Source organism: Vulpes vulpes, chromosome 14 (genome assembly GCF_048418805.1).
Source record: "Vulpes vulpes isolate BD-2025 chromosome 14, VulVul3, whole genome shotgun sequence".
NCBI lineage: Eukaryota > Metazoa > Chordata > Mammalia > Carnivora > Canidae > Vulpes > Vulpes vulpes.
In genome coordinates, this window is record NC_132793.1 from 77,187,476 (window position 1) to 77,215,337 (window position 27,862).

Sequence of the window (27,862 nt, forward strand, 5' to 3'; positions counted from 1 at the left end):
GTTAGGGGATATCTGCTGAAATAAAATACTGGTGAAAGCACAGAAACTTGAATTTATTTGAGAAACTAATATGGAGTAATTTTAGGCCCCTCTGAAAGGTCAGACCTTCAGATGGTCTTCTAGGTTGTCCTGAGGATGTAATTTTATCAAATGAGACTTACTGCCAATCCCAAGAAGGAAAAGAAGACGAGGTACATTTTTAATACCAACAATTTGTATGACTTAACTCTCACTTTTGTACCTATTTTCTGAGGAGGAAAAGCACTTAAATTTTGCTTAAGTCTTTCCCGACTTTGAATTTAACACTCAAAATGTGCTGTTGAATTAATACAAGACTGAAGCACATAGTGCACGCTACCAGTCAGGACCAGGAGACAAAAATGTCAGGGCAGCAGAGTTGGCTTCAGAAACTTGCATTTTCAGGGCACTGGATACTTATGGGAGTAACCCAAGTAGCAAGGAGAGGAACTTCATCACAACAGAATTGCTCCTTACTGGGCTAAGACAGGAGGCAGACAGGCAGGTTCCAGCAGAGAGAGTGCATTTCTCAAACACCAATAGTCCAAGAAAGAAAAAAAAAATTCCCATGTTCATAATCCAAGAAAGATAAAGATGAAATAATACTCTTTTAAGAATTGTCTATTAACACCACAAAAAGTACAAGATAGAACTGCAGTTAAGAGAACAAGCTCCAGAGCCCAACCGCCAAACAAAATTCGTCTCCACCATGCCATCCACCAGCTGTGTAACCTGGAGGATGTTCGTTCTCTGTCTCAGTATCCATATCTATCAAGTGGAGCATCTGATTCATAGGCTCTAGAGGCACATAGGAGTTCGTCCGTGGAAAGCACCTAGCACCGTACCTGCCACACAGTAACTATGCAGTTCGTGCTGGCTAATGTTATGGGTTACACCTGTTCATTTGCAAATATACCTTCTTTCCAGGCACATGTGGGATCATGTTACAATATTGCTCTACCATTTGCTGTTTTCACTTCAAAATATGTTTTAAATACTTTTTTCCGGATCACCTTTTTAACCATTTACTGTAGTGTCCCAAAAAATCTGGTTCAATTTTAAAAACTTAAATCAATAAGTAAACTTGAATCCTATTTATACAGCATAAAGTAAAAAAGCAGAACTATTATGAAGCTGCTCCAATCACCATAACTATACAGCCTTGTCTTAAATGATGTAACTTAAAATATTTACACTGTCCCTTTGCCTCATTTTGTCTTCCAGATTCTATACCGGTGATTTTCCTGACCTTGGATAGGAGTTTCAATATTTATAAAGGTCTCTATGGGTGGCAGTACTTTAAATGACATGGTTAGGATTATATGGCATCTTTCAAACCCTGAAAAAGTCACAGTTATTACTTGCAAGACATTCCTTTAATTCCTGTTCAGGGATTTAATAATCACACATTCCTAACATGCATTTACCACATAATAAGTTGTCTAACTTAATAAAGATTTAAGATTATATTCAAGATTTAAAAAATCAAGAATTCCTCAAAATTTAAGTTTCTAAATAAAACTAAGGTAGTGAAGTTAGTCAGTCTCATGGCTGTAACCATGGCTAGCTGGCTGAATTCTAAATCATTTACTAGAAATTATTCAAAAATGTCGAATACTTATTTTTCATGATTTTATCTTAGCTAAAACTAAGAATATAAGCAATAGAAATTATTAAAGCTTGGAGAAATTATTCTTCAATAAAGGCCATTAAATTAAAATAATTCATCGTTCATTCTCCCAACAGATGTTCATGGAATGAATTTAAAAACCAGAGAAAATAAGGATAAAGGAAATTTAAATAAATTTATTCAATGGCAAAAAGGGATATAGTGTCAACAAATTTTTAAAGAAACAGCTAACATTTACTGAGCACCTACTCTGCACCAGTGTGTTTCAGTGTTTCAGTTTAGAAGTTACCTTATATGATCATTACAGCAATTCTGAAAGCTACATAGTGTGACCTTCATTTTACCACTGAGAAAATGGGAACTTGGAGAGATTACACAGCTCAAAGTCAAAGAGCTGGTCAAATGGCAGAGCCTATGTTTTCTAAGATGGGATAGTTTCAACTTATCCATGTTCCATGAGCATTTTTATTGAGTCTGTTATGTGCAAGGCAATGCCAGCCACCGTAAAGGATGTGAAAATGCTAGCAACAGTTTTGTCATCCAGAAGCTCCTAAGTTAGCTAAAATGATACACTTGCTGTAAGAGTTACAAGAAATAAACTAAAACATCAGAGAGAGAGAGAGAGAGAGAGAGAGACACGGAGACAGAGACAGAGAGAAACACACACCCAGAGGGAGGGAGGGAGAGAGGCAAGGGCAGAGGAAGGACAAGGAGAGGGGAATGGGAGGACGACACCCAAGGGTTAAATGTCAGGTTACTAATGGATATTAGGTAAACTTCCTCCTCTAGGCTTCATAACAACGAGATGGACTTTGTTAATTCATTTTACAAACAAAGAAACTAAAACTCAGAAGGATCAAATTAGGCCTGAGTAGGCTAAAATACGGACCATCCCAGAAACAAGGAGAGGGACTAAATATGTAGTCCAGGGTCTAACTTTATGCATTAGCGGCGGGGAAAACCACTAACGTGTATGCAGGAGGAAGAATTTTAAATCTTTGAGAGCAGACTGATTTTCCCTCTAATGATCAGAGAACTCCTAACCTATCAAATGCACCCTCTAATGATCAGAGAACTCCTAACCTATCAAATGCAGTAGTCATCTGGTCTCGGCCTCATTTGAGGGTAGAGGACACGAACGGTCAGAGTACTGCCCAAGATACAAAGCAAGGGAGTGGGCGCTGAAACGGTGCCTCAGTGCTCTTGACCTCCAGGCAGGGCAGTCCGCCCTTGCTCATCATACTGTCACCAAAAGCTACTACTGTCACCAGAGCTCCCCTGGACTTCTGGGCCACTCTTTCTTTTGGGTTTATCGGTGCTCCAAGGTCTCTAGCCAGCAAAATAAAACCAGGATGGGGAAGGCATTCAGTAGAAAAGGTTGCCATGAATCAAGATTCCAGACTTTTGAAGCGATTTTGCTTTTATTCTGGCTCTCCAGCCTTCCAGTATCAGTGCTCAAATTTTAGTGATCCAAATTCTGGGATGGTGAATGTCAATCTCAACTTTTTCCGAGTAATTTACAGACTTGAACCCACAAATGCCACTGGAGTGTGTAAGAGTGAAATTGAAGTATTCTCACCTGTCTGAGAATTGTCTGTTGAATCACGATGAACCTTGTGAAGCTAAAGTTGTTCAAAAGTTTGGTGAAACAAGAGAAAGAAATTTAAAATATGGTATTAGCTACATTTCCAGCCAAACAATTTCATTAAAAAGCCTGAAGATTTAAGACATCAAGAAGTTACACAGATAATATGAACAGATGAAAGATGTACACCAAGTGATAATACAACGAATGCACTATTACAATCAGACACATAGAATGGCCGAGCCTGAGAGCAAGGGGATGCCCAAGGGATGTACTTCCTAACCAGGACATCTACCCCTCCCCCCAGCTTTTTCCATTTGGACCACTGCAGAAATGCAGAAAGATAAAAAGCTATAACAAAAATTTTTATAAGGCTAATATGTAACCTACTTATATTTCAGACATGTTAGAAATTTTTCTATAGTATTAAAGTACTCTGAATTTAAACCAAGGGTTTTTAAAAACCTCTCTAAAAAGTTCTTCAAATGCTCCTCAACAATACAGTTGATTTACAAAATGTTTATTCACAATGAGATCTGAACTTATGCAGCTTAACACCTAGTTCCTTCTTACCAAATTTTTTTGTGTCCTAATGATTTTATGCTAACTCAATAAATATCTGTCGAATGATCAAGTCATTAATACTAGGAAATAATAAACATGCTTTGGGATATTGATTTTTTTCTGTTTATAATTAAGACACTGTTACTGGCGTACATCTAGCTATAGCACACTTATAATCACGCTGCTAAATCACCTGTTTCTAGTTTACTTGGACAATCAAGTCTTTGTACCTACTCAATGAGTGGGATAAGTTAATTTGAAAAACGAAACAGGGATCCCTGGGTGGCGCAGCGGTTTGGCGCCTGCCTTTGGCCCAGGGTGCGATCCTGGAGACCCGGGATCGAATCCCAGGTCGGGCTCCCGGTGCATGGAGCCTGCTTCTCCCTCTGCCTGTGTCTCTGCCCCTCCCTCCCTCCCTCTCTCTCTCTCTCTCTCTCTCTCTCTCTGTGTGTGTGTGACTATCATAAATAAATAAAAAAAGAAAAACGAGACAACTCTGAAGGAAGAATGCTATGGTTTAGCAGGACCAACTGTAAGTGCCAGAAGTTCCCCATAGATCAGATAACAGGTACAATGTTCTGGCTTGATGAACCATTGAAAAATAACCACATAAAACTGAAGTGTTAAAAAGAAAGGAGGGGGGGGGCGTTCTATGAATCACTCCACCTAGTCTGGTCCACATAATTACAGAAATAATTACACAGCCAGCCCACGTGAGCTCTCGGTCAAAATGTGACTAAGGGCTATGATACGTTTATCCCATAACTCCAGGACCTTGTTATTTCTTCTGTGAATAACTGCTTTATGCTTTTCCTTTATACATAAAGACCATTTGCTTAAAGGTACTGAGTGCAGCGTGATTTTTTTATACATACCAAGTGAATACTTTTGTCTTGCAAATTGTTACTCAATAAGCTTTAGCTCAAAGGCAAGTATGATCTTTACATACTCAGCTTATTTCTCTGAATCACAGTCCCTCTCTCCTTCAGGAACACGGTCCTACAACTTTCCTGATTACCCAAAACAGCCCGTCTCCTCTTTTGTTGACCATCACAAGTGAGCCAAATGACCTGAGCAGCTCCTATGAGGTCGGCTCAGGTTTTGTGTTCTGTCCAGATGGAGCCACTGAAGGCTAGGCCCGTGGATGCAGGCCCAGCCCTGCCTTTGGGGCCGGGGCACCCTGGTCCCGGGAAGGAGAGGGCGGGGGGGGGGGGGGGGGGGGGGAGACGAGGCCCCGGGGCGGGGTGTAGGTCTGCTGAGGGAACTTCCCATCTGCCGAGATTTCTCCCCCAGGACGCAGATTTTGGCGCTTCTGGAGCTGGACGCACTACCCGGCGCACGACCACTGCCCCGAGGTGGCTCATCGGCCTCTGACCACCGCTCCAAGGGACAGGAACAAAGCCTGGGAGCACTCCCCGACGTCACTTGCTTTCAAGCTGAGGCTCTGCCCGCACCTGCTGCCGGGCCCCGTGCCAGGCCCCCTTCCCCATCCTCTGCCCAGCATTCCTCAGGGCCTGGGCCCAGGGCTCTGCCCCCTCTTCCGACCACCGCCCCTCCCGGCCCCTTTTACACCTGAACATTCGCTCACAGGAACCAATTCTTTAGGCATTCCAACTTTGGTCCCGGAGCCTGACCCCCAGGCATAACTTAGCTGGAGTGCTTCCCCTGGGACTGAGTTCCCATATTTCCCACCTGCGCTGACGCTGACGAGGTCAATGGGGGGAGCTGCTCCCTAGCTGCTGTTTTCAGGGAGGCAGGCAGGTAGGGAACCTGGGCCTGGGGCTGTCCTGTGGCCACGACCACAGCAGCAGTCCCCCACCTGTCTGGCACCTGCTGGCACCCCCACAGCTACAGTCAGGTTAGGCAGGATGGTGTCCCTGAGCCTCTGACAGGGAGCTGAGGTGTCTGTGCCTGAGCCCCCCACCTGGTACCCACAGCGTCCAATTCCCAACCATGGTCATCTGGCTCTAAAGCCCCTTCCCCTCTGTCATGCCGCTCCCTACAGGGGGACCTGGAAAGGAAGCTCTGGGCCCAGGCCTGTTTAACTGGGGTCTCAGGACACCATTCTCTGTGTGCGAGCAGGCCAGCTGTTCAAAATACCGTCTCCTCTGAAATTATGGGGAAGGCCTGAATCTCTGCTTTCTCCAGTTTCTGTGACATGTAAGCCAAAGCATAATTCAACGTCCCCGTATCAAGCGCTGTCTGTGGACTGTTTTTGTCTGGTTTTCCTCTTGTGAAAGCAAGCCTAAAGTGTAAAATGTGTCCACAGAAGTAATGACTGGGAATTCTGCTATGTGTGTCCCCAGGAAACCCAAAGCCTTAGTGCTAAGTTACTACAGCATGAATACTGCTGGCCTTGGCCCACACGGCTCTTGCCAGAGCTCAAAGCTGGGATTTCTTAGCAAGTCCTTGGAAGCTTACACTTACACCTTGTTTTTTGGGGAAGAATGCATAATTTTAAACCTTTATTTAAAATGTTATAGGTTCCCACAAATGTGATGCTGTCCTTGTGCTAAATGCTTTGTTTACAAAAATTTGATTGTGCTTGGCTCTAAAAGGCACTACAAATTCTAGATTTTGTGTGTATGTGTGTGGGAGAGAGATTTCAGGGTCATCTTATTGTTTTCCTCATCAGGAATAACCATTTAAAATTTTTATTTTCTCCACACACCCACCACAGTGTCTAAAACTAAGAGCTTTTGTCAAGGCTGTGGAACAAGTGGAACTCTCATACAGTGCTGGAGAGAACAGAAGCTTGTATAATCTCTCTGAAAACAGGGGTGGCAGTTTCTTATAAAATTAAACATATACCTAACCCTAGGACCCTCCTCAGCCTGTAGTTCAACTCCCAAGTGTTGACCCAAAACAAACAAAAGCATATATTGTTCATAAAAAGACTATTCAAAGGAGCCTAAAACTGGAAAACCCCCAGATGTTCATCAATGAGGAAAACTAACTGTGGTCAACTGATGCAATGGAATACTATTCAGCAATAAAAAGAAAAAAGGAAAAAGTTACTGATATATACAACATAGATGCCTCTCAAAACGTGACGAGTCAAAGAAGCCAAGCATAAGAGTGTAGACACCGTACACAACTCTAAGACAGGCAAAACTCATTGGCAGTTAAGTATTCAGAACAGTGTTCCCTTTAGGGGTGGGAGAGGTTGGAGCAGAGGCAGGGATCACCGGCAAGGCCAGGAGAGCACTTCTGTGATAGTGGATTTGAGACCTTGATGGGGCCTGGGTTACAGAGGTATATGTCCTTGTCAAAACCTAAGGAATGCTATACTTAAGAGCTGTACGTTTCTCTATGTATGATTTTCACCTAAAAAATGAAAAAAAACCTGGAAACAAATACTAAACTCTAGTTAATAATACATGTGACAAAGTACCAAAAGGTGAAATGTCCTGAGATTTACAACTTAGTTTAAAATCTATCAAAGAATAAGATGGATTGATGAATACATCAAGGGTAGATGGACAGATTGATGATCAAGCAAATTGATAATTACAGAACATAGTGGTGGCTCCATGTATATCTCCTTACAGTTCTTCTAACTCTTCTATAGGTTTGAAAATTTTCAGAATAAAATGTGAGGAGATTATACATTCAACTGAGAATATGGGTTCATAGCTAAAAATTGCAAGTCTGAACTATACTTTTTAAATCTGCAGAAATAAGTAGAATGAAGGAGATCGAGAAAAACTTGAAATTGGGCAAGGTGAATTTACAGGCCATGGTCTCCAGGGCTCCCTACCTACCATGAGCCTGGGCATCAAAATGATGTTCCACTTAAACCATAACTAGTCAATTGTAAATAGTAGCTGTCTTAGAAGCATAGACTTACCCAGTGAACTACTAAATAGATTGATTTTAATGATTTCATTGACTGATTTTATGAATTATATGATTATAAATGAACATCTTACATCTTATGGGAGAAAAACCCTGAGAAATAATATGTAAACAACACTCTTAATACAATATGTTTAGCTTTTTATTTTTTAAAGATTTATTTATTTATTTATTTATTTATTTATTTATTTATTTATTTGAGACACAGAGAGAGAGAGAGGCAGAGACACAGGCGGAGGGAGAAGCAGGCTCCATGCACGGAGCCCAACGTGGGACTCGACCCCGGGCCCCCAGATCAGGCCGTGGGCTGAAGGTGGCGCTAAACCGCTGCGCCACCTGGGCTGCCCTGTTTAACTCTTTAAAACTGAAAAGCTGTGAGACTTTTTAGCGGTTAAAATGAGTCAAGGCTAGGATCAATACAGTAATAAGTAAGCAATAAATACTAAATAACTCCTCCAACTTTCATTTCAGAATCCCCGCCCCCTGCCCCGAAATGTGACCAGCATTTGGTAGAAATGTCCAAAGCTGCTTTTTGTCATTAAGGAACAACCAAGTCCTAAAAGGCATCAGTCTCAATTAAAATCAGCAGATAGCCCAGTATTTAAGCCTGCAGGTCATCTCTGATGTGTCTTTTTCCCTCATCAAATACAGTGAAATCTCCTTTTTCAATAGCTCCGGGATGGCCCCCCTCCTTCCCTCTTCGGCCAGTGCACAGGGCCCGCAGCTCTCCCCTGGCCTCAGCCACCCTCTCCCGGCCCAGCCCATTTTCAAGTCTTCACAACCAGTGTAACCTTGAAAAGCTACATTTAATCCTGTCATCCCGCTGCTTAAAACTCCCACTTCCCAGTGGTCTTAGGGCCAGCCTGGTGGGCCAGCCTGGCATGGGCTTTGCGTTGTGGCCTGGCCCCTGCCGCTCTCCTGGGCTTGCCTCTGGCAGGCCACACTGGCCTCCATTCCTCCCTCTCGTTTCCCTGGGCTCTTTACTACCAGAGTCTTTACACATGTGACTCCTCTGCCAAGGAGGAATTTCCAAATCCACTCTCTTCCCTTTGCCTCCTTGCTTCCTAGACCTTCACCAAAAGGCAATTTCCACAGGGAAGCCTTCCCAGATGTTTCCAGCCCACTCCAGTCCCTCATGAGGTCAAGTCCCTCTGCCACATATTCTCCATGGACTTTACCTTTACTGCATCTTCTACAATTCATAACTTTGTATTCATGTGATTGTCTGTTCTCCCTTCAAATTATAAGTTTCATTTAAGAAGAAGCTGCATCTTATTTGATTACCTTTGTATGCTCAGTGCTAACACAGTACGTAGCTCATAGAAGCACAATAAATTTGGGTCCCTAAGAGAATCAGATTAAGCAGGTTCTTTATCTTATAGGCTGTGGTGGACATACTTAATGATTTGGCCACCATATTGGTCTTTGGTGATTATACTTAACACTGATGTCTCTAAAGACATTAAATAGCAAAGTGTTTCATGGTAAAATAACAATAAAAAATTGTCCATTTTTTAAAACAAATACAGCATTTACTAAAAATTATATCCATATTCCCCGACATTGCCAAATCTATGACAGGCAAAAAGAGTTGGTGTGATGGTGAGAAATTGAGGCCCAATACCTCAAGGCCATTCCCTGAGCCCACTCCCTGCACCTCTGAGCCATTCCTTGTTACATTTCTAACGTATTCAGTGGAGAAGTAAACATGGTATTTAAAAAAAAATTGTCCAAATCCATACACATTTATAATGAAATGAAAAGTGAGTTTGAAATATTTCTTGATTATATAGAAGAGTGCTGGCTTTGATGGAAGAAGATTCTGACCAAAGTTGTCAAGCTCAGGCTGTACAGACATAACCTGTTTTATAGTGCTTCTCTTCATTGCACTATGCAGATATCGCCGATTTTTTGGTTTTTGCATTTTAACAAATTGGAGGTTTCTAGGAACCCTATGTCAACAAAATCTGTCAAAAAAGTCATTTTTCCAATGCCACTTGCTCACTTCATGTCTCTGTGTCCAATTTTGGTAATTCCTGCAATATTTCAAGCATTTTCATTACTACAGTATTTTTTATGGTAATCTGTGATCTTTGATGTTACTACTGTAATTGTTTTTTGGGTGCCATGACCACGAGCATGTAAGATGGCAAACTTAATCAACAAATGTTATATGCTCTGCTGACTGGCTGTTGCCCCATCCCTCTCTCCCTCATCAAGCCTCCCTGTGCCCTGAGACACAACAATGTTGAAATTAGGCCAATTAATAACCCTACCATGGTCTCTCAGGGTTCAAGTAAAAGGAAGAGTCGCATGTCCCTCACTTTAAATCAAAAGCTAGAAATGATTAAGCTTAGTGAGGAAGGCTGTTTAAGGCCGAGAAAGGCTGAGAGAGCTAGGCCTCTTGCACATAACAGGTAGCCAAGCTGTGACCGCCATGGAAAAGTTTGTGAAGAAAATGAAGAGTGCTTCTCCAGTGAACACACAAATAATAAAGTAAAACAGCCTTACTGCTGACATGGAGAAAGTTTTAGTGGCCTGGTTACAAGCAAAAAAATTACAATTCACTGAAAGCTCAGTGTATGGTTAGCATTTTTCACAGCAATAATGTATTTTTACGAATGAAAGACCTTGATGTGTGACAGGAAGCCATCAAAATCCCAGACAACATAGGCAGAAACCTCTCTGACCTCGGCCGTAGCAACTTCTTATTAGACACATTACCAAAGGCAAGGGAAACAGCAGCAAAAATGAATTTTTGGGACTTCATCAAGATAAAAAGCTTCTGCAGAGCAAAAGAAACAAACAGAACTAAAAGACACCTATGGAATTGGAGAAGATACTTGCAAATGACGCATCTGATAAAGGGTTAGTATCCAAACACATAAAGAACATATGAACACCTAAAAAACAACCCAGTTAAAAAATGGGCAGAAGATACGAATAGATACTTTTTCAAAAAAGACATCCAGATGGCTAAGAAATAGCTCATCTTGCACATGTCAGGATGGCAAAATTAACAATATAAGACACAACAGGTGGGAGGATGCAGAGAAAGGGGAACCCTCTTGCACTGCTGGTAGGAACGAAAACTGGTGCAGCCACTATAGAAAACAGTATGGAGCTTCCTGAAAAAGTTAAAAATAGAACTACACTATGGTCTAGCAATTGTATTGCTAGATATTTACCCAAAGAATACAAAAATACTAATTTGGAGGAATACATGCACCCTGATGTTTATAGCAGCATTATCCTCAATAGCCAAACTATGAAGAGAGCTCAAATATCCTTCGACTGATGAATAGATAAAAAAGATGTGCTATATACATACAATATAATATTAATCAGCCATCAAAAAGAATGAAATCTTGCCATTTGCAGCGATGTGGATGGAGCTGAAGTCTATTGTGCTAAGTGAAATAAGTCAGTTAAAGAGAAATACCCTATCCCTTCACTCCTATGTGGAATTTAAGAAAGAAAACAGATGGTCATATGGGAAGGGGGTACAGAAAAAAAGGAGGGAGGGAATCAAGCCCTAAGAGACTCTTAACAATAGAAACAAACTGAGAGGTGATGGAGGGAGGTGGGTTGGGATAGGCTGGATGGGTGCTGTGTATTAAGGAGGGCACTTGTTAGGATGAACACTAAGTGATGAATCACTGGATTCTGCTCTAGAAATCAATATTGCACTGTTTGTTAACTACCTAAAATTTAAATAAATAACACAGTATGTTTAAATCAAGGTATGTACATTTCTTTTTAGAACTAATGCTACTACACACTTAACAGACAACAGTATAGTATAAACATAATTTCTTAAAATTTATTTATTTACTCACAAGAGACACACACACACACAGAGAGACACAGGCAGAGGGGGAAGCAGGCTCCATACAGGGACCCCGAAGTGGGACTCGATCCCAGGACCCCAGGATCACGCCCTGGGCCGAAGGCAGGCGCTCAGTGGTTTAGCTGAACCACCCAGGCTGCCCTATAAACATAATTTTTATATGTACTGGGAGACCCAGTAATTCATCTGACTTGCTTTATTGAGAAATTCACTTCATTGCAGTGGTCTGGAAGCAAGACTGCAATATCTCCAAAGTATGCCTGTATATTGGTTGTTTTGTGTCACCCTCACTCCCAAATATTATGAAAAGGGGTCAAACTCCGGTTACAATGAAGAAAAGTACTATCTCTAAACTGGTGTAGCTTGAAGTCAACTTATTAAGAAATGTTTTAAGATCAAACATACTTGACCAACAACTTCAAGACAAAACTGAACGCTTCTGTGTATCTGATAAGACTTCAGTGACACAGTGCAGTCTGAATGCTGGATGAGAGATATGATCACAGAACCAGAGTAATTTGAGACCCTCCCTTCATTTACATGTAATAAAAAGGGCAGTGAGAGCGGTATAACACAGAATTTCTTTGATCATCTTCCTCTACTGAAAATACTTTGATGAGTATTTCCTCAGATGCTAAAAGTATTTGATGCATAGATCAAAGATGTTTTCTATTTTCAAAAACTATTTTTGTTAATACACTTCTCAAAATTCCCACCCAAACAGCAAACCAACACCAAACAGTGTTCCCCCAAAACAGCAACAGAATACCTCATGCAACACTCCGGATCCCTACCCTCAGCGATCACAGATACACGGCTCCTAAACCGTGGTCTGGCTGTTGCCACCGTTTTCATGTATTCCCAGTCTGGGTTATCAAGAGACTGTAGCACCAAGACAAAGGAGAGACTGCATATGTGCCAATCTTGATATTGGTGCTCGATCTCTTTATCTCAGTGAATTTTATGAGTCTTATGTACTCCATACAACAACATCACCTCTTCCCTTTTACCTCAAAATATTACTTATGCCAAAGCAACATGCTTTGTTCTGATATAAATCATCATGCAGGGGCACCTGGCGGCTCAGTGGTTGAATGTCTGCCTTTAGCTCAGGTCATGATCCTGGGGTCCTGGGATCGAGTCCCACATTGAGCTCCCTGTGGGAAGCTTTCTTCTCCCTCTGCCTATGTCTCTGCCTCTCTCATGAATAAATAAAACCTTTATTTAAAAAATGATAATGCCTATGAACTTTTCAGATGACACAAGATTAAAAAGAAAAATCTCAAGTTGTTTTGTTTTGTGGTAATTTGGCATATGCCAAACAAGAACACATACATCTCCTCTCCACAGTTTGGTATGTTCTGGGAAAATTTCAAACATCCCTCTTCTGTGCAATGCCAGATCTAGTATGTTCAGATGTCACTGGTATCCCATAATCAACATTTTCTTAGCTCAGGGCTTAGTGCCCACTGGCCCCATATCCAACATGCATTTGCAAGAGCCATTACAAAGCAGCACTCCTATAGCCAGTGATAACTCCTTTTAAATGGAAACACATTTAATTCAAGGTACCATTCTGGTTTTATGTTTTATCTTTCTTTTTTCCTTGTCCAGTTTCTCTTTTAATGGCTTTCAAATACCTACACTGTAAGTACCACTTTGCTTCATACCTGGCAAATAGTGAATTTCTCAATATGGAAATATGATAATGGTTTTCAAACTTTAGCAACAATCAAAATTGCCTTAAGAGCTTGTGTGGGGGCATCACCAGAGTTTCTGATTCACTAGGTCGGGGTGGAGCCTAGAATTTGGATCTCTAACAAGTTCCTAGATGAGGTCAAAGCTGTGGATCTGGGGGCCATGCTGTAATACATGGGGACCCCTTACTCAGAGCTCACTGGGCACCGCCAACTTTGCTGACACCGGGGAGCTTGTCCAAACGACCGATTCTCAGACCCACTGAATCAGAATCTGTATTTTTACAGTTAATCTCCAGGTGGTTTTAACATTATAGTTTGAGAATCACTGATTTAAGTGAAAAATCTCAGGTGCTTGCCAACAGATGTTTAAACATCTCCGTTTCTAGTTGTGTAAACCTGGGAAATTTATGAGCTCCATCGAGTCTCAGTTTCCTAATGGGTAAATGGGGATCAATGCCTACTATTTAGGATCTAAGAAGATTAGGATCTAAGAATGATATAATGTGCAAAATACCAAGCCTGGTACCTTCTAGGCTGTTTTTTGTTTTGTTTTGTCTTTTTTGTTTTTTTTTTTTTTTTTTACCAGAATCACTTGGAAGGCTTGTGAAAGCACTTTGTCGGGCTCCACCCCATAAGTCCTCTGTTTCAGCAGATCTGGGTTGAGAATTTGTGTCTCTCTAAGTTCCCTGTGAGGCTGTGGCTCCTGACCCAGTGGCCTTTCTTTGAGAACCACTGGACTAGTCCATAGAGGGCACCCAGATAATGCTGGTTCCCTTTGCCTTCTCTCTCACAGATGTATCCCTGTTTGTCAAGACTCTGGATTCAGGGATATTTATATTTTTTATTATTTCAGTACTGATTTTAGTTTACAAAACCATTTCCATGAAAGCATTCACTGAGCATATGTGCTGTCATTCACTTACTCTGTGTCCCCTCACTGCTCAGTGACAAAGAGAAACATATCAATAGCTTCAGAAAGTAATTTCATTTTGCTTCAAGTTTCTCGCTTTTAAAGAACTGTCATGGACTGACGGCACTTTTGCGAAACACATTTATGTATAAACTGTTATGCCTGCTGGATTTTGTCTAGAGAATGAGGGAATTGCAAAGATCACATTTTCCCACTCCTGTTCCACTAGTGCTCAACAGAGAGTCATTCAAATGTTTAATGACACCAGGGGCTTCATTTGCACTGCCATTAGCCTAAAACAGAAGCAATCAGCAGGACTTTTGCCTCATAAATCAGGCCCTTTGGTAGCTACAGCAAAGCCAGGACAGCACAAAGGAAAAATTAATAATAATGAGAGTAGAAGAGTACAACAGCTTTATCACTGTGTGTCCTGAGGTTCTGAAAATGCTGTTCAGTAGAATCTTTGTTTACATTTTGTGAACAATCACCCCAAGGAGAAAAAGGGCATCTCTAATTGTAATCTCACTTTCTAGTTCAACTCAAGAAATATTTATTGGGCCTAAGAGGCAAAGATGGTTGGAACACAGTCCCTGCTTTCCAATGATTTACTGTATAACAGGGGACAAAATACAAGTCCTGTCACAACGCATCTATTCATTAAGTGTTCACTGAGTGTATATACCCTGTGCCAGGTCATGTTTTAGGCTCAGGAGATGTGTCAGAGAACAAGAGAGAGGTCAGTAAACTGGTTCAGAAGTGCCAAAGACAGTATTGCGCAAGGGGTGGGATGCTTATAAATAGGTCAAGAGCATTCCAAAACACGACACCAAATCACCTTGAATCACACAATCAAGTCATTTATTGTTCAGTGTTTTTCCAAGCCTTCTGTGTCCATCAAGGGGAAAGCCTCAGGATAGTGCTGCTATCTGTAACACCCACCACCTTGTAAAGAAAGGGGGCTCAGTCTCACAGTTCAGACAGCCCTGGCTGTCAAGAATTCAATACACTGAGGGGGTTTCTCTATTATATCTCTATTCACTGTTACCTTCTCTTAGTACTAGCGATTATGGTATTCCACTTTATGGTAATTGTCATAAGGATACTAAGTTTTAAAAGTGACTCTTTCTAAAGAAAAACATGAAGTATAATTAGGTCAGATGATGCCTAGATATGCAAACAGTCAAGGTCTAGGAGTGCCCTAAATCTGGGAAACAGTCATGAGTGATGTGCCCATCCTTGACCTCCCAAATGCTGTGGCTTCAGGGGAGAACCAGAGCCAGAGGCTGCAGCTCATGAGCTGGAGACGTTGTAGAAGTCACGCTGGCCAGCACTCCAACTGGAGTGGACCTGACAGGCCCTTCCAAGTTTAGTGTCTCCATATGTCAGATGGGTAGGTGCATGCCCAACAGGGTCTGGCACAGCTCTCAGGGGCCATTCCCATCTTCCTTTCCCAGTGGCACTCAGCACAGCCCTCCACTGCCGGGTCACTGGCAGCTGCCAGTCTGAGGGCTGATGCCACCTGTTAAATACTAGTTAATGAGACTTCACCTAATTTGGACTGCATAATGCTCCTTTAGGAAGGAAGGCACCAGAGAGGCGTTAAACAACACTCCTCAGTCCTGAGAAGCAGTAACAAGATGGATGAATCAATCAGGATTCATAATTTTTAAAAAAGTATATAAATCCCATGCAGCAGGGACAGATTCCTTTCCCCTTCCAGACACAATAAAAATGCCACTCAGGCCCAAGCAGGAACATCGTTACTAGAAGGCTGTAACTGGCCCATTCCTTCAAGTTAGTAGTGCCTATGAGTGGAGTCTAGTGATGACAGACTAACGGCAGGAGGACGCCGAAGCTTCCAGGGAGCACAGCTGATCAAAGGGAAGAGATGGCGTGAAATACAGTCATGAGGTCCATTCTCACTTTAAACAGAGATGGAGTTTCATTTCCCCTTATTTTAGCTTTTCTGTTCTATACATTCCAGCACTACTAGGCTGAAGATGTACCAGAAAAAAGTATCTAAAATTCTTGTCTGAAAGCTGCTAGAAGCCCAAACAGACTTAAAATTTAAATACTTTTTATTATAGTTCTGGTCCTGTCCAGGTAACGATTTGGGATCATTCAGACTGGTCCATTTGTCTCACCTGACCCTCTGTGCCTGGGGCTACCTGTGTGGGGCCTTTATCACCAGAAGGTTCTCACACTAGAACCCCTGGAGTCTCAGGCTTCCTCAAGAGATCAAACTAGTAGCCACTGCAAGAGGGTCTGCTTCAGTAGAGAAGACAATGTAGTATAACCATAGGGGCCTGTCTACCACCCTCCCAAGAGGTGTATCAGTAGAAACTCCTAGAGATACAGCTGGAGCTTCCTCAGTGCCACATCAGGGGCACAGCATCTAAATCACCACACATGTGGCAACTATTTGAAAGTTTCCCGGGATAGGGATGGTCTGTCTCCTGGTAACTGTCCCAATGTCTAAAAGTCCACATTAACAAAAGAATTCCTCAAGAATTAGAGATCCTAAGACAGATCCATAGGTGTATTCTATCAGACATTTTGGATGGGTTAATATCTATTTTTCTCAAACTATTTCAAAAATAGAACAGGAAGGGAAGCTTCCAAATACATTTTATGGAGGCAACAATACCCTGATGCCAAAGCCAGACAAAGACACTACAGAAAAAGAGAAAACTATAGGCCAATACCCCTGATTAACACATATGCAAAAATCCTCAACAAAATATTACCAAACTGAATTCAACAACATATTAAAAGCATCATTCACCAGGATTAAGTGGAGTGATTCCAGGATGCAAAAATGGTTCATTATCTGCTAGTCAATCAACCACAGTGATAAAATGAAAATCACTGAGAAAATCAAAATCATATGATCATCTCAATAGTTGCAGAAAAAGCATTTGACAAAATCCAACATCTGTTCATGATAAAAACTCACAACAATGTATGTTTAAAGGTAACATACCCTCAACACCATAAAGGCCATATAAGACAAACACAACTAATCCCATACTCAATAGTGAAAAACTGAGTTTTGCCTCTAAGATCAAGAACAAGACAAGGATGTCCACTCTTACCACTTTTGCTCAACTCTGGAACTGCTATGCACCAATCAGACAAGAAATAAAAGGTGTCCAAATAGCAAGGAATAAGTCAAAGTGTCACAATGTGCAGATGGCATGATACTCTACATAGAAAATAAAGACTCCACCAAAAACTATTAAAAGTAATAAATGAATTCACTGAGTTTCAGGGTACATAATTAATAGATGGAAATTTGTTGCATTCTGTATACTAACAACAACGTGGCAGAAAAATAAATGAAGAAAACTACTCCATTACAATTCCATCAAAAAGAATAAAATACCTAGGACTAAACCAAGGGGGTTAAAGACCTATACTTTGAAAACTATAAAACACTGATGAAAAAAATTGGAGATAACACAAATAAATGGAAAGTATTGTTAAAATATGCACATTCCCAAAAGCAATCTATAGGTTTAATGCAATCCCTATCAAAATATCAAAAGAATTTTTCACAGAACTAGAACTAATAATGTGAAAATTTGTATGAAACCAGAAAAGACCATGAATAGCCAAAGCAATCTTAAAAGAAGAACAAAGCTGAACATATCAATCCCAGATTTTAAGATATGCTACGAAGTTACAAATCAAAACAGTATGGTACTGGCACAAAAACAGATACATAGATCAATGGAACAGGATATAGAGGGCAGAAATAAACTTATGTTTATATTGCCAATTAGGGGAGGCAGGTGGGGGGATGGAATGACTGGGTGACTGGTACTGAGGGGGGGGCACTTGACAGAATGAGCACTGGGTGTTATACTATGTGTTGGCAAATCGAGCTCCAATAAAAAAAAATATACAAAAAAAAAAAAAAACCCAACCCTACAACAAAGGAGGCAAGAATATACTCTGGGGGAAAAGCAAGTCTCTTCAGTAAATGGTGCTGGAAACACTGGTTAGCTACATGCAAGAGAATGAAACTAGATAGCTGTGTTACACAATACACAAAATTAACTCCTAATGGATGAAACACCTAAATGTAAGAGTGAAACATATGCAATAATCTCTGGACAACAACCTTAGCAATGTTTCTAGATCTGTCTCCTCAGACAAGGGAAACAAAACCAAAAATTAACTACTGGGGCTACACTGAAACAAAAAGCCTTTGCACAGCAAAGGAAAACATCAACAAAATGAAAAAGTAACCTAGTAAGTAAGAGAAGGTATTTGCTAAGGATGCATCTGAAAAGGGGTTAATATCTAAAATATACAAAGAACTTATATAGTTTGACATCAAAGTAACAGATAATCTGATTTAAAAATGGACAGAGGACCTGAATAGACTTTATTTCCAAAGAAGACATAAAGATGGTCCACAAATACATGAAAAGATGCTTAACATTATCATCAGGGAAATGTAAATCAAAAGCACCTACCACCTCATGCCTCTTAGAATGGCTAATATCAAAAAAGATAAGAAATAACCAGTGTTGGTGAGGCTGTGGAGGAAAGAGAATCCTCATGCACAGTTGGTGGGAATGTAAATTGGTGCAGCTATTATGGAAAACAATGGAGGTTCCTCAAATAATTAAAAATAGAATTACCATAGAATCTAGTAATTCCACTACTGGGTATGTGCCCAAAGAAGACAAAAAGACTAACCTGAAAAGACATATGTTCCCATATGTTTATTGAAATATTTACAACACTCAAGATATGGAAGTAACCTCAGTGCCATCAACACAGAAGAATGGATAGCAAGATGTGGTACGTACGTACACACACACACACAAACACATGCATACAGGAATATTATTTGGTCATAAAAATGAGTGAAATCTTGCCATTTGAAACAATATGGATAGACCTAGAGGGTACTATCTAAGTAAAATAAGTCTGACAGAGAAAGACAAACCCCATATGATTTCACTTGTATGTGGAATCTAAAAACAGAACAAAAAGGGATCCCTGGGTGGTGCAGCGGTTTGGTGCCTGCCTTTGGCCCAGGGCGCGATCCTGGAGACCCGGGATCGGGTCCCACATCGGGCTCCCGGTGCATGGAGCCTGCTTCTCCCTCTGCCTGTGTCTCTGCCTCTCTGTCTCTCTCTGTGTGACTAACATTAATAAATAAATAAAATCTTTAAAAAAAATAAAAAAAAATAAAAACAGAACAAATGAATAAACAAAAAAAAGCAGAAATATTTCTGTAAACACAGAGAGCAAACTGGTAGTTACCCGAAGGAAAAGGGTAGAGGGACAGGGAAATTGGGTGAAGAGGAATGGTAAGTATAGGCTTCCAGTAAGGGAATAAATAAGTAATAAAGTTAAAAGGTACAGCATAAGGTATATACTCAATGGTATTATAAATACTATTATTTGGTGACACATGGTAGCTACGCTTGTGAGCATAGCATAACACATATAGTTGTGGAATGGCTATGTTGTATACCTGAAACTAACAAAACACTGTGTGTCAACTACCCTTAAAAAATTGTCTGATCACATATTAGAAAGAAAGAAAGAAAGAAAGAAAGAAAGAAAGAAAGAAAGAAAGAAAGAAAGAAAGAAAGAAAGATTTTAGAGGTGAGAGGTGTGTGATTGTCCAGTTTAGCCTGAAGCCTTAGGCAGTTAAGTCATCACTGACGTATCACAGAGAGAGGAGGTGCTAGAACCAAGGGCACAGAAATGAAAAGAGATAGGGTGGAAGGACAGATTAAGTGTTCATGCTGTCTTCTGATCAATCTTCAGTGCTCAGAAATAGCAAATATTTGGGTAAATACTAGAAAAATTTTCTCTTAATTTTAAAAAACATATGTTTAGGGAAAAAATCAAAACACTGTCTTGTTAAATGTAAGAGTGAAGGACAGGACAGAGAGTTGGTAAATGGACTTTACAGTTGTAAGTTTTCCATATTTCACAAGAATTGGTACAATACTGGGTTAAGTAGACTGGGTAAGGTTATGGTTGTATATGATAATCTCTAGATTAACAATTAAAAATTGCAGAGAGATGGGGTGCCTGAGTGGCTCATTCAGTTAAATGTCTGACTCTTGGTTTCAGCTCAGGTCATGATCTCAGAGTTGTGAGATTGAGCCCCAAGTCAGGCTCTGTGCTCAATGCAGAGTCTGCTTGAGATACTGTCCCCTCCCTCTCCTTCTGCTCCTCCTCCCCCCATTTGGGCACATGACCTCTCTCTAAAATGAATGAATGAGGAGCACCTGGGTGGCTTAGTGGTTGAGTGTCTGCCTTTGGCTCAGGTTGTGATCCCAGGGTCCTGGGATCAAGTCCAGCTTTGGGTTCCCTGCAGGGAGCCTTTCTCTCTCTGCCTGTGTCTCTACCTCTCTCTGTCTTTCATGAATAAATAAATAAAATATTTAAAAAATAACTTTAGCTTGCACCTTAAGCTAGAAAAAGGACAGCGAGTAAACCTGAAGTAAGGCGAAGAAAGGAAACAATAAAGATCAAAGCAACAATCAATAAAAACAGTGCACATGCACAAATACATACAGATAAAACTGGTGAAACCTAAAGTTTCAGGCCCAGATGAGAAATTCTATGAAACATTTAAGGGATAAATCATGCCAACTCTCAACTTCATCCAAAAGCAAAAATGAATACCAAAACTAAACAAAAACAAAGAGGAAGGAAAACTTGCCCACTTATTCTCTGAGGCCAACATACATTGATTCCAAAAGTAGATATTATAAGAAAAACTAACATCCCTATATGTATATACATGCAAAAATTCATAACATTTTAGGAAATCAAATCCAACAAATGTGTGTAAAGGATAATACATTCAGTGGGGTTAATCCCAAGTGAAGTTTGATTTAATATTTGAAAATCTATCAATATAATTCACCATATTAACAGACTAAATGAAAAAACTCATCAATAGTTTTCTTTCTTTCTTTTTCATCAATAGATTTTAAAAAATCATTGATAAATCCAACATCCACTTCCAATTTAAAAAAGAAAAACTTTAGGGGATCCCTGGGTGGCGCAGTGGTTTGGTGCCTGCCTTTGGCCCAAGGCGTGATCCTGGAGACCCGGGATCGAATCCCACATCAGGCTCCCGGTGCACGGAGCCTGCTTCTCCCTCTGCCTATGTCTTTGCCCCTCTCTCTCTCTCTCTCTCTCTCTCTCTCTCTCTGTGACTATCATAAATAAATTTAAAAAAAATAAAGTAAGATTTAAAAAAAAAAAGGAAGAATTAAAAAGATTCATAGAAACTAATGAGAATGACAATACAACCGTTCAAAATCTTTGGGATGCAGCAAAAGCAGTCCTGAGGGGGAAATATATCGCAATACAAGCATCCATTCAAAAACTGGAAAGAACTCAAATACAAAAGCTAACCTTACACATAAAGGAGCTAGAGAAAAAACAGCAGATAGATCCTACACGCAGCAGAAGAAGAGAGTTAATTAAGATTTGAGCAGAACTCAACGAAATCGAGACCAGAAGAACTGTGGAACAGATCAACAGAACCAGCAGTTGGTTTTTTGAAAGAATTAATAAGATAGATAAACCATTAGCCAGCCTTATTAACAAGAAGAGAGAGAAGACTCAAAATAATAAAATCATGAATGAGAAAGGAGAGATCACTACCAACACCAAGGAAATACAAACGATTTTAAAAACATATTATGAACAGCTCTACGCCAATAAATTAGGCAATCTAGAAGAAATGGACGCATTCCTGGAAAGCCACAAACTACCAAAACTGGAACAGGAAGAAATAGAAAACCTGAACGGGCCAATAACCTGGGAGGAAATTGAAGCAGTCATCAAAAACCTCCCAAGACACAAAAGTCCAGGGCCAGATGGTTTCCCAGGGGAATTCTATCAACGTTTAAAGAAGAAACCATACCTATTCTACTAAAGCTGTTTGGAAAGATAGAAAGAGATGGAGTACTTCCAAATTCATTCTATGAGGCCAGCATCACCTTAATACCAAAACCAGACAAAGACCCCACCAAAAGGAGAATTACATACCAATATCCCTGATGAACATGAATGGAAAAATTCTCAACAAGATATAGCCAATAGGATCCAAAAATACATTAAGAAAATTATTCACCATGACCAAGTAGGATTTATCCTCGGGACACAAGGCTGGTTCAACACTTGTAAAACAATCAATGTGATTCATCATATCAGCAAGAGAAAAACCAAGAACCATATGATCCTCTCATTAGATGCAGAAAAATCATTTGACAAAATACAGCATCCATTCCTGATCAAAACTCTTCAGAGTGTAGGGATAGAGGGATCATTCCTCGACATCTTAAAAGCCATCTACAAAAATCCCACAGCAAATATCATTCTCAATGGGGAAGCACTGGGAGCCTTTCCCCTAAGATCAGGAACAAGACAGGGATGTCCACTCTCACCACTGCTATTCAAAATAGTACTAGAAGTCCTAGCTTCAGCAATCAGACAACAAAAAGACATTAAAGGCATTCAAATTGGCAAAGAAGAAGTCAAACTCTCCCTCTTCGCTGATGACATGATACTCTACATAGAAAACCCAAAAGCCTCCACCCCAAGATTGCTAGAACTCACACAGCAATTTGGCAGCGTGGCAGGATACAAAATCAATGCCCAGAAATCAGTGCCATTTCTATACACTAACAATGAGACTGAAGAAAGAGAAATTAAGGAGTCAATCCCATTTACAATTGCACCCAAAAGCATAAGAGACCAGGATAAACCTAACCAAAGAGGTAAAGGATCTATACCCTAAAAACTATAGAACACTTCTGAAAGAAATTGAGGAAGACACAAAGAGATGGAAAAATATTCCATGCTCATGGATTGGAAGAATTAATATTGTGAAAATGTCAATGTTACCCAGGGCAATTTACACGTTTAATGCAATCCCTATCAAAATACCATGGACTTTCTTCAGAGAGTTAGAACAAATTATTTTAAGATTTGTGTGGAATCAGAAAAGACCCCGAATAGCCAGGGGAATTTTAAAAAAGAAAACCATATCTAGGGGCATCACAATGCCAGATTTTAGGTTGTACTACAAAGCTGTGGTCATCAAGACAGTGTGGTACTGGCACAAAAACAGACACATAGATCAATGGAACAGAATAGAGAACCCAGAAGTGGACCCTCAAATTTATGGTCAACTAATATTCGATAAAGGAGGAAAGACTATCCACTGGAAGAAAGACCGTCTCTTCAATAAATGGTGCTGGGAAAATTGGACATCCACATGCAGAAGAATGAAACTAGACCACTCTCTTTCACCATACACAAAGATAAACTCAAAATGGATGAAAGATCTAAATGTGAGACAAGAGTCCATCAAAATCCTAGAGGAGAACACAGGCAACACCCTTTTTGAACTCGGCCACAGTAACTTCTTTCAAGATACATCCACGAAGGCAAAAGAAACAAAAGCAAAAATGAACTATTGGGACTTCATCAAGATCAGAAGCTTTTGCACAGCAAAGGATACAGTCAACAAAACTAAAAGACAACCTACAGAATGGGAGAAGACATTTGCAAATGACGTATCAGATAAAGGGCTAGTTTCCAAGATCTATAAAGAACTTATTAAACTCAACACCAAAGAAACAAACAATCCAATCATGAAATGGGCAAAAGACATGAAGAGAAATCTCACAGAGGAAGACATGGACATGGCCAACATGCACATGAGAAAATGCTCCGCATCACTTGCCATCAGGGAAATACAAATCAAAACCACGATGAGATACCACCTCACACCAGTGAGAATGGGGAAAATTAACAAGGCAGGAAACAACAAATGTTGGAGAGGATGCGGAGAAAAGGGAACCCTCTTACACTGTTGGTGGGAATGTGAACTGGTGCAGCCACTCTGGAAAACTGTGTGGAGGTTCCTCAAAGAGTTAAAAATAGACCTGTCCTACGACCCAGCAATTGCACTGCTGGGGATTTACCCCAAAGATTCAGATGCAATGAAACGCCGGGACACCTGCACCCCGATGTTTCTATCAGCAATGTCCACAATAGCCAAACTGTGGAAGGAGCCTCAGTGACCATCGAAAGATGAATGGATAAAAAAGATATGGTTTATGTATACAATGGAATATTACTCAGCCATTAGAAACGACAAATACCCACCATTTGCTTCGACGTGGATGGACCTGGAGGGTGTGATGCTGAGTGAAGTAAGTCAATCGGAGAAGGACAAACGTATGTTCTCATTCATTTGGGGGATATAAATAATAGTGAAAAGGAAAATAAGGGAAGGGAGAAGAAATGTGTGGGAAATATCAGAAAGGGAGACAGAACATAAAGACTCCTAACTCTGGGAAACAAACTAGGGGTAATGGAAGGGAGGAGGGCGGGGGGTGGGGGTGAATGGGTGACGGGCACTGAGGGGGGCACTTGACGGGATGAGCACTGGGTTTTATTCTGTATGTTGGTAAATTGAACACCAATAAAAAATAAATTTATTATTTAAAAAAAAAAAAGAACTAAAAGCTATCCAGTTTGGAAAAGAAGTAGTAAAACCGTCTTTTTTTTTTTTTTTTAAGTAGATGACATCATTGTCTATTTGGAAGAAAATCTGATGGAATCTATAAAAAAGCTACTAAAATAATAAGCTTAGCAATGTTGCAGGATAGAAATTCAATGTGGAGAAATCAACTATATTTGTATATAATAACAATAAGCAATTAGATACTGAAATTAAGAAAACAATACTACTTAAATAGCATCCCCAAATATGAGATACTTTGAAAGAAATCTGAAAATGGATAGCCAAGACTTGTACACTGCAAACCACAAAATAATATGGAGGGCAGTTAAAGAAGATCTAAACAAATGGAGAGGTAAATGATGTTAATGGATTGCAAAACTCAATGTGTGAAGATATGAATTTTTGCCAAATGTTCAGTTGTAATTCCAGAAGGCTGATTTGCCTGGAAATCAACTGGAGAGTTGATTCTAAAATTCATACAGAGACAAATGGACTAGAATAACCAAAACAACTCTGAGAAAAAAAAGGTTTAAGGATTTATAAACCTGATTACAAGATTTATTATAAATCTATAGCAATCTCAGCAGCATTCAGATAGACAAATAGATCAATGGAACAGAACACAGGGCCCAGCATTAGAACCACATGTATATGGTCAACCAATTTTTGATAAAGGTACAAAGGCAATTCAGTGGAGAAAGGACTGTCTCACTAATTGGAGCTTGAAGCAACTGGTTATCCAAATGCCAAAAAATAAAAATAAAAAGGAATTTTAATCCACACCTCCCTCCATATACAAAAATGAACTGATAATGGACCATAAACCTTAACATAAGAGGCAAAACAATATATCTTGTGAAAGAAAATATGGGAGAAGGATCTTGGGTTAAAGATTTCTTAGACACGACAACCAAGGGACATTCCAAAAAATATTGATAAATTGGAATTCACAGAACTCCTGCACTTTGGGAAGACACTAAAAAGGGAATGAAAAGATAAGCCACAGGTGGGGAGAAAATATCTGCACATTTATGATAAAGAACTTTTTTCTAGAAAACATAAAAAACTGTCAAAAGTTAACATTAAGGAGACACAACTGAATTCAGAAATGAATTAACTATTTGAACATATGGTTCACCACTGAAGATACGTAGTTTTTATGTAGATGCTCAACATCATTAGTTGCTGGGGATTAAAAATTAAGATACAAAAGAAATATAACTGTCTGATTATGAGTGTCTAAAATTTAAAAATAGACCATTCCAAATGATGGAAAGAATGTATGTGTTTGTGGTGATGGCTTCATGGACGTATACACACAGCAAAGTTCATCAGATGGTTCATTTGAAGTGTGTGCAGTTTAATGTATGTCAGTTATTCCTCATTCTTTATTTTTTTTAACAGCTGTTAAAAAAGGAATAATTATCTAAGGTTCTACCCTAAGAAGCCAGGGGAAAATAAGACCAAGGTGAGTGGAAGAAATGCAGGAAATAATAAGGATAAGGACAAGACCAACGAAACAGATCAATTAAACAAACAGAAAATGAACAAAGCCTATATGTCAGTTCTTCTCAAAGATTAACAAAACTGATAAATCTCTATCTACATAGAGCAACAACAAAAAAGACAACAAAAATACCTAACATCAATGATAGACAAATTGGAATTTTCCAAAATTTATGAAAAAGTAGGAAAAAAATGTTCCTCTCAAAAATCTTTCCACATAGGAAATTCAGGCCAACATATCTTCATAGGTGACTGTGATAATACATTTAAGGAAGAAATAACACCAATTATATATTATGTAAACTTATTCAGGAAATAGAGGAGAAGGCAATATATTTAAGGCCCTTTAAATAGGTCAGCATAATCCTAATATGCAAAACCTAATGAAGAAATTTAAAAAATAGACCAAGGTCCTTCATAAACAGATGCAAAAGACAGGACCTTTCCTATATGATAAAATCATACACAACCTATAAAGCAACTACTAATATTAATAAATCAAGCTAGTTCACAGGATATAAGGTAGTAAAAAATCAACTATATTTTTATATGCTAGCAGCAAACATTTGGAAAATGAAATTAGAAATCAATCTCATTTTCTGTAACATCAAAAAACATTAAATACTCAGATATAAATTTAACAGAAATATGTAAGACTTCTATACTGAAAACTACATAATGGTGCTGAGAGAAATTAAAGATTTCAGCAAATGGAGAACTCTACCATGAGCACTGATTGAAAAAATCGATATTCAATTTCAATGCTTTCCAACTGATGTGCAGCTTTAATACAATCCTAATTTCGGCAGGCTTTCTTTTTTTTGAGGGGGATAAATATTAAGCTAATGTTACAACCTATATATAAATGCAAAGAATGTGGAATCCCAAACCAATTTTAAAAAGAACAAAGTTTAATAATTTTTGTAACTCTGAGACTTACTATAAACAATTAAGAGAGTATAACTGGCATAGGGATTGACAGATTGATGCATGAGAACAGAGCCCAGAATAGAACTATAATCAGAACAGAGTCCAGAAGAGACCATATAATAATTTGATCTTTTTGGCAAGAGTGCCAAAGCAATCCAATAGGAAAGTATTTTCAAGAAATGGTGCTTTATTAACTGTATTTTATGGAAAAATATCAAGCTTGGTGCCATCTCACAACATACACTAAAATGAATTCTAGATGGATTATAAACTTAAGTGTAGAAGATAAAACTACAAAGCCTTTAGGGAAAACGTTAAATAAATTTATGACTTGGGGATAGGCAGGATTTTCTTAGGTCTCAGAAAGCAATAACCATAAAATAGTGATAAATTTATTCAAATTAAAAACTTCTGTTCATTAATAACACGGTTAAGAAAATGAAAATTCAGAGTAGAAAAAAATATTAGCAAGATATATATCTGAATATAAATGTCTGTTATATATAAAGAAATTCTACAACTCAATAATAAGAATACTGTTGCTGAAAATGGGGAAAAGATTTGAATAGAAGGAGCAGGGGAAGATAATGGAGTAAGAGGATCTTGATCTTACCTCTTCCCAAGGACACACTGGGGTAAGAACTATATATAAGGCATTTACTCTGAAAATGACCTGAACAGTTCTTCCACAGCCAATGAAGTAAAAAAAAAAAAAAAAAAAAAAATGCCACAAACAGAATAACAAAAGGGTCAGGGATGTTAGTCAGGAATCAGAAC

At 39.4% G+C, this 27,862-nt stretch overlaps 1 protein-coding gene across 10 annotated transcripts in view; it reads right to left on the reverse strand.

Moving 5' to 3' along the window:
* PDE8B (phosphodiesterase 8B) overlaps positions 1 to 27,862 on the reverse strand; it is a 264,038-nt gene that overhangs the window by 26,908 nt on the left and 209,268 nt on the right. For all 10 annotated transcript variants that reach the window (XM_072736966.1, XM_072736959.1, XM_072736964.1 and 7 more), the window contains one exon: positions 3,228 to 3,270. In XM_072736966.1, coding sequence (XP_072593067.1) covers positions 3,228 to 3,270 — 43 coding nt within the window. The remainder of the gene's footprint in view (positions 1 to 3,227; positions 3,271 to 27,862) is intronic.